General features: G+C 48.8%; 1 protein-coding gene across 6 annotated transcripts in view; it reads left to right on the forward strand.

Moving 5' to 3' along the window:
• SMARCAL1 (SWI/SNF related, matrix associated, actin dependent regulator of chromatin, subfamily a like 1) overlaps positions 1–8,065 on the forward strand; it is a 61,625-nt gene extending 53,560 nt beyond the window's left edge. For all 6 annotated transcript variants that reach the window (XM_066345651.1, XM_066345649.1, XM_066345652.1 and 3 more), the window contains 4 exons: positions 2,953–3,135; positions 4,674–4,774; positions 5,636–5,732; positions 7,759–8,065. In XM_066345651.1, the coding sequence (XP_066201748.1) occupies positions 2,953–3,135; positions 4,674–4,774; positions 5,636–5,732; positions 7,759–7,998 (621 nt within the window). In that variant the 3' untranslated portion in view covers positions 7,999–8,065. The remainder of the gene's footprint in view (positions 1–2,952; positions 3,136–4,673; positions 4,775–5,635; positions 5,733–7,758) is intronic.

The raw sequence follows: 8,065 nt of genomic DNA on the forward strand, positions 1-8,065 counted from the left end.
CAGTTGTCCAGCCATAAAAAATAATAATGTAGATGAGTGGTTTTTAACTTTGTGGAGATCACTTATACCCTTTAAGAATCTGAAATATGACAAAATTTGACTTTATTAGTCTTCAAATGAAGATTAAAATAAAATACTTTTTACACCCTATTAAATCTGCAGAGGTTTTGAGAATATGTGGTTCTGTTATATTTGGGAATATGTGGAGAGCAGTGCAGTGAGCTGGACATGCGCACACAGTACTTATTGGAAAGTAATTTGGTGAATATTAGGAGCCTTGAACTGAGTTTTTCCCTTTGCCATAGTACTTTAATATTTAGTGGTCTAGTCCAGGGATGACCAAATAAGGGCAGAGAACCATGAACAGGTTTATTTTAAACCATCCTTCTAAAATTTTTTATCTTAATAGCTCTATTGAGGCATAATTACCATGCATTCAACTATTTGAAGTGTATAGGTTGGTACGAATCAAGATAGTAAACATGTCCGTTAGCCCCAGAAGTATCCTTGTGCCCTGTGTAATACTTCCTGTTTCCCCCACTCCTCCCATCTCTGGGCCACCACTGATCTGCTCTTTGTCACAAAAGATTAGTTTGGATTTTTAGGGCTTTATATATATGGACACACACAGTGTGTACTTTTTTATAATCTTATTTCTCTCACTCAACCTATTTTGAGGTTCATACATGTTACTGTGTGTATCAACAGTTCATTCTTTTCTATTGTTGAGTAATATTCATAGACCACCATATTTTATCCATTTAATTGTTGGTGGACGTTAGCCAACCCATCCTTTTTAAGTGAAAATTAGAAACCCCCCAAATATGAAGCTATAGATGAGTGGTTAAGTTATACTGTGTTTACATATGAAATATTATACAATGATTAAAAGTCATATTTTGGAAAACTTTTCAATAATTTAGTTCATTTATAATATAATGTTTGTTGAAGAAAAGCAGGATATGAAACTTTTATTTAAAACATATATACACCCCTGGCCAGTGTTACCCTGGAGCGCCAAGGTCGCCAGTTTAGACCCAGGGTCACCAGCTCCATCTGAGGGCTCCAGCTTGACCCCAGGGTCACAGGCTCCAGCCCCAGTCAGGTCACGTGTGAGAAGCGATCAACGGGAGCACAGCTGAGTGGAACAGCGAGTTGATGCCTCTCTCTCCCTCCCTCTCTCCCTCCCTCTCTTTCTAAAACAAAAACAAAAACAGAAAACAAACAAAAATTAAAACATTGAGAAAAGAGTAACAGGAAAAAAATGGACTAAAAAATGTACTAAAATTTTTATTTTCCTTATAATGCTTGTCTTCATTATTAGGAAAACATTTTTTAAATGCCTCTTGAAAGTTAACAAGGTAAACTAAACTAAACATGCAGCTATCCTAAGACCCAGCAGTTCCCCTGGGCATTTAGCTCAGAGGAATGAGAACTCTTGTTCACGCAGAAACTTGTACACAATGTACATAACATCCGTGGCTGGTTGGCTCAGTGGTAGAGTGTCCCCAGTTATGAATGTCCTGGGTTAGATTCTGGGTTTCATTCCTGGTCAGGGCACAGAGGAGAAGCAATCATCTGCTTCTCCACTCCTCCCCCTTCTCTCTCTCTCGCTCTCTCTCTCTCTCTTCCTCTCCTGCAGCCATAGCTCAATTGGAGCAAGTTGGCCTAGGGTGCTGATGATGGCTTCATGGCCTCTGCCTCAGGTGCTAAGAAAATAGCACCGTTGCTGAGCAATGGATCAACGGCCTCAGATAGGTGGAGCATTGCCCCCTAGTGGGCTTGCAAGGTGGATCCCGGTTGGAACGCATGTGAGAGTCTGTGTCTCTCTGCCTCCCTTCCTCTCACACAAACACACAAAAAAGTACATGGCAGCTTTATTTGTAGTGGTCCCTAGACTGAACCAATCCAGACGTCCTTCCAAAGGTAAATGGTTAAACTGGTTCATAAAAACTGCAGAATAGTACTCAGCCAGGAAAAGGAATGAACTGTCTTCGCATGCAGTGACTTGGATGACTCTTCAGGGAGTGGTGTCCAGTGAAAGAGTGGTGTCCAGTGAAAACGCTTAACTCAAAAGGTTACACACCGTATGGCTCCATTCATATAACAGTCTGCAGTGAAACATTTTAAAAATTGCAGGACTGGGGTTGGTAGCAGGAGCGAGGTGGGCGTGGTTATAAGGGGGCTACAAAAAGATCCTTGTGGTATTAGAACTATTCAGCCATGAAGGCTAATATGAAAAAAACCACATGGCTGACAAAGTTGTGCAGAGTGTACACAGTACATGAGTGGAAGTAACACTGGGGAAATCTGAGGAAGATCAGTCGAGTGTATCCAAGTCAGTATCTTGGTCCTGGTAAAATACCATAGTTTTACAATATATTACCATTGGGGGAAACCCTTGGTATTATTGCCTAAACCAGGAGTCGGGAACCTTTTTGGCTGAGAGAGCCATGAACGCCACATATTTTAAAATGTAATTCTGTGAGAGCCATACAGTGACCCAAGTATGTTATACATTATCCAATAAAAATTTGGTGTTGTCTCAGAGGACAGCTGTGATTGGCTCCAGCCACCCGCAACCATGAACATGAGCAGAAGGAAATGAATGGATTGTAATACATGAGAATGTTTCATATTTTTAACGTTATTATTTTTTTTATTAAAGATTTGTCTGTGAGCCAGATGCAGCCATCAAAAGAGCCACATCTGGCTTGTGAGCCATAGGTTCCCGACCCCTGGCCAAAACTATTTGTGAGTGTACTATTTTCTCAACACAAATTTTAATTTGAAATAAAAGGAAAGACAAGACAAGCTGCTCCCACAGTGGTAACCAGTGACAAACGTGATGCTACGGCGGGATCTGAGCCGGGGCCAGGCGAGGCCCTGCCCCGGAGCTGGCCTGGCAGGTGCTGGGCACCGGAGCCCACTGGCTTCCCTCCTGTCCCACAGCAGGTGCAGCACATCCGCATCGACGGCTCCACCCCCTCGGCAGAGCGGGAGAGGCTGTGCCAGCAGTTCCAGCTGTGCGAGAGGCACGCTGTGGCCGTGCTGTCCATCACCGCCGCCAACATGGGCCTCACCTTCTCCGCCGCCGACCTGGTGGTGTTCGCAGAGCTGTTCTGGAACCCAGGGGTAAGGGTCACGGGTGACTTGAGGTCCCCGGGCGCGCTTGTGGCTGCGGGGAGGAAGGAGCTTGTGTCAGTCAGGAACACAAGGTTTCTGTGCGCTGTCCTTAGGGCGGGTCGCATCGCCTTCCATCTGTTTCTTAGCCCTCAGACACATGTTTATTTTCGCCTGACCAGGCGGTGGCGCAGTGGATAGAGCATCAGACTGGGATGCGGAAGACCCAGGTTCGAGACCCCGAGATCGCCAGTTTGAGTGAGGGCTCATCTGGTTTGAGCAAAAACTCACCAGCTTGAGCCCAAGGTCGCTGGCTCAAGCAAGGGGTTACTCGGTCTGCTGAAGGCCCGCACAGTCAAGGCACATATGAGAAAGCAATCAATGAACAATTAAGGTGTTGCAACGTGCAATGAAAAACTAATGATTGATGCTTCTCATCTCTCCGTTCCTGTCTGTCTGTCCCTGTCTATCCCTCTCTCTGACTCTCTCTCTGTAAAAAAACAACATGTTTATTTTCCACTGTCTGTCTCCACATAAAAGAACTGAAAACTCACTCCTCTATTGGCTAGCCGTCAGATCCTCACAACGGCCTCTTAGGTAGTAGTATCAACTGTATCTTACCGATGGGAAAACTGAAGTTTTAGAAGGCTAGAAGGAATCTTAGAAGTCATCTCTCTAAGCAGAAATTGGGGCACAGCTAGGTGCATAGCTGCCACCAAAGAGAAGCCCATGGCAGCAGCAGGCCGCAGCCCAGGCCTCGCGCAGTCCACCCTGTGTCCTTTCTAGTAGCCATCACTGGGGACTGCTTTAGCCACTGGGGCCGCAAAAGGGTGAGCGCCGTGGGTGTTCCTGGAACGTGGTCATGGTAACCACTGACCTTATCTGGTCACCTTAGGGCTGTGGCAGCTGATAGAAGAGGTTTGTTTGGACTCCTAACATTTTCACCTGAGCTCCAGAACGTTGATTTCCCCTCGCGAGTTTTCCACAGCGCGGCTCTCACTGGCCACACACAGGTGACTGCTTTGATGATGGTGGACTTCGAGGTGGAATGCGTTCTCTAAGGGAAACCATGCTTTTGCTTTTCATCATTCCTTGTGGGGCTTCCACCATATAGAGCCACCCACCCCCATCCCATGTGGCCTCTCCCTCTGGTGCAGTGACTGAGTTAGCCGGGATGGTCACTGTTGTCATTTCACGGAGAGAAGATCGAACGTGCCAGGTTTCTGTCGTGTGCCCTTCCTCCCAGCCTGTGGGCAGAGCCGCAGCTCACATCCCTTCACAGTGCCCACCCCGTGCTCAGCACAGAGGGGCCATGCACAGCTGTCCAGCAGCAAACGGAGTTCCCCAACTGGTGTTTTCCTTGGTTCTGTCTTGCCAGATGACAGGTCATTTGTAGGTCAAGGGTCATGGGCCCTCTACCACGAGACATGGCAGTGAAACCCTTTGAGAAGAAGGGTTGTCGTGGGCCTTGGGGGCCAGGGGCTACCTGGTGTGCTGGGTTGAGCCGCTTCAGGCCTTCACCTACATCCACCCATCCCTGGGCCTCACAGGTGCTGATGCAGGCTGAGGACCGGGTGCACCGCATTGGACAGTCACGCTCCGTGGGCATCCACTACCTGGTGGCGAGAGGCACGGCTGACGACTACCTTTGGTACGGCTAGCCGCTGGCCTGGCAGCTGGGGTTGAACAAGGGTGGACACGGATGGTGTATTTCCTTTGCTCCCTAAGGGCTCTGCTTTTGCTAAGGGCTGCCTCCCACTTTCATCATGACTGCATTCAGCTCCTTCCCTGTGTTCACTGGGGCCTGCGGGGTGCAGAGGAAATCACGCAGGGATGAGGGGTGTGGCTCCTTCCCACCAGCCTGAGACGAGGGAGAACTGATGGTGATGACATGTAGATCACGTGGGTAAAACAGTTTCCAGCCGTGGAGGCACCTGCTGAGACAGGTGACAGCCCCCTCTGCCCCTGTATGATGTGCATTGAGACAAGAGGCGCCATCTTTCAGCTGTTGGACCTCCAGGAGAGGGGCTCACGCTGGGCCAGGTGGTGCTTTTACACAGCTGGGGCTTTGTGTCTGCTACCTAGGCAGGACTCCCCAGTGCTTTCCCCCACCCCGCTCCCCCTGCTACGCTCTGCTTCCAGCCTGGGACCGAGGGGTCCTTCCTCTGCAGAGCGTGCAGGCTGTTCCTGCTCCTTCCTTCTCTCGGTTTGGTGGGTTTGTTAATGGGGCAGCTCGTAACAGCAGCACCTTCAGGGGTTTGTTGCAATGAGCAGCATTTATTTCCTACGCGTCTTCCAGTAGAAGAAATTTTGAACCTGATTACATGAGCCCAAAATTGGCTGGTTCCCAGTTAGAGGAGGCAGGTATTTCAGGTGAGTGTTTTGCCTTGAGAGATACAAAGGTGTGAAATGGTAATGGTGTCGCTGCCCCCTAAGAATGAGGAGGGTGGTCTTTAATCAGTCTGCAGTTCTGTACAGGTCGGATTCACTGCAGCTCGTTTCTCCCCAACAGGCCCCTGATCCAAGACAAGATTAAAGTCCTGGGTGAAGCTGGGGTTTCTGAGGCCACTTTTTCAGAAATGACGGAAGCTACTGATTACATCTATAAGGTAACAGCAGCACACGGCTCCTTGCCAGCGGGCAGAAGGAGGCATTAAGCAGCCCGCCCAGGCCTTGGACCCTGAGCAAGAGGGATGCATCACTCCTGGGACCTCCCCCAGCCGGGAGCTGAAAATAATGGCCTGCAGTCCTCAGTGCAGGCCACGTGTGCATCCTTTATGGACAGGTGATGGCGGGACCTCTCCCGTTGTGGGCCTTCCCTCAGAGACTCTGGTAAAACCATGGCTGCCGAGTGCCACCCCTCACCAGGCCACTAGAAACTGATGGAAAACTAACTCCCTGTAGCAGTTGAATTATTGCAAAAAGTACATAGCAGCACCACATAGCAGGGCTGCCACCAGCACATGTCCCCAAGCACAGAATGAGGGTGTTCAAAACCAGGTATCGATTTTATATAACTCATTTCCCCTCAGTCACTGCTATTTATTCTGTGTCTCCCGTTTTATAGAGGGGAGAACTGAGGCACGCAGAACAGTGAGACTTGCCCACGGTCACAGGCCTTATAAAGCCGGCCCAAGGTGGCCGGCTTCCCAGCTCGGCCAGCCATCCTTCTGTGACAACCCCTCGTGTCATCTAGAAGGGAAAGAGGCCTGTGAGCACCCTTCCATGGCCAGGTGGGCCTTGTCGGAGGTGCTGGGAGGAAGCTTGTTGGGCTCTGGAGAGGACAGCTGGGGCCCAGCACACCTGCCCTGGCCTGGCACGCCTGCCCAAAGGCCGCCGCGGCTCCTCCTCGGCCGTGTCAGTGAAACTCAGTGGAGAGGAGCAGGAGGCCCAGAGACTTCCAACGGCGTGTGTCTCACCCACTCGGGTGGCTGACATGAAGGGTGAGGACTCGGGAGGCACTGCCTGCAGGAGGGCTGCTCCTGAGAGAATGGTTTCTAACGTGAGAGCTTGGACGGAGGTCTGGGCCTCACACAGGAAGGCGGCCTTGCAGTTGGTCGTCAGGAAACCGAGGTGCCACCTCCTTCCTGTGGAATTAGCCAGCGTCAGAAGCTCAGTTATGGCAGCAAAATCTCATAGGTGACACTGTGAAGACCTGATCTTCCTTTACGTGTCCTTAGCAACTAAACCCTTTATTCCGATGTAACTATTGGGATGAATAATACTCAAAGGTCCTATTTTTAAAAGGAGAATATAAATTATCCTCTTTTAGATGTAAACAATTAAACCCATTTTAAAACCTCATTTTCAAGCTTTTTAAAGAACTCTCGAATTCAGTTAAATGGTAAATATTGTCACAGAGCCTTGGTTATTATATGCCCTGGGAAAAGAGAGACCTTTATTTTTCAAGGATTCTCAACCGTTGAGAATGAGTTCTTTTATTTAGTTATAAATAAGCCCATTCACTCATATTGGCCTTACCCTCAGTTACTCTTAGTTAAGAATCTGCCTGAAGTACAGGTACGACAAAATTTATTAGTATTTATTTTGATTAATATGTCAATTTTTTTTTTAAATGGAGCTGAAAATTTCATCCACTACTAGAGAAAGAAAATGTTGCCCCCATGTAGGAGACAAAAGCAAAAGAGGCCATGCCTCACTCAAATAGCCTGCCTTTTGAGAAGGGGTGTGGGGACCAGTGTGACCCTGGACTGGCCTGCTCTGAGTTGCATGTCGAATGCACATTGTCGGTTACTTCCACCCACAGTAGGCTGCCTTGCGTGTGGCCTTGCAGTTGCTCAGATGGAGGGTAATGAGATCCCGGTGGGGACCCATGCACATTGAGGGGCTGACTTTAATGGTCTTCAATATCACTTCCCATATGGAAGGACAACCATTTCTCTCTCTTTTTTTTGTTTTTACCCAACGAGCAGAAGGGAAGAGAAGAGGTCAGACACTAAGGCAGTAAGGCTGCTTTAGTGACAGTTTACCGAGCGGGCCTGCGCGGGCCATGGCGCAGCGCCCTGCAGCATAAGGTGTGCGCCCTGCCCCTGTGTGCTTCCTCAGCAGCCGCCAGGCAGGACTCAGTGTTGGCGCCTCCGTTCTTTTATCTTTCCTTTTCTTTCTCCCATGAAGGACCCAAAGCAGCAGAAGATCTATGACCTGTTCCAGCAGTCCTTTGAGAAGGACGGGAGCGATAAGGAGCTCCTGGAGGCAGCGGAGGCCTTTGACCCAGGAAGTGCTTCAGGACCACCCGGAAGTGGTCCCGGGGACCTAGGAGACCCGCTGGAAGGGAGCACGTTGACGGGCAGCCCAGTGAAGAAAAAGAGATTTGAATTTTTTGATAACTGGGATAGCTTCACCTCTCCCCTATAAGAGGGGCAAAACAAGCATTTAAAAATCATGGAATTCATTAAAATAAAGTAGACATTTTGTTTTTAAA

Source organism: Saccopteryx leptura, chromosome 7, assembly GCF_036850995.1.
Source record: "Saccopteryx leptura isolate mSacLep1 chromosome 7, mSacLep1_pri_phased_curated, whole genome shotgun sequence".
In the NCBI taxonomy this organism is placed as follows: Eukaryota; Metazoa; Chordata; class Mammalia; order Chiroptera; family Emballonuridae; genus Saccopteryx; species Saccopteryx leptura.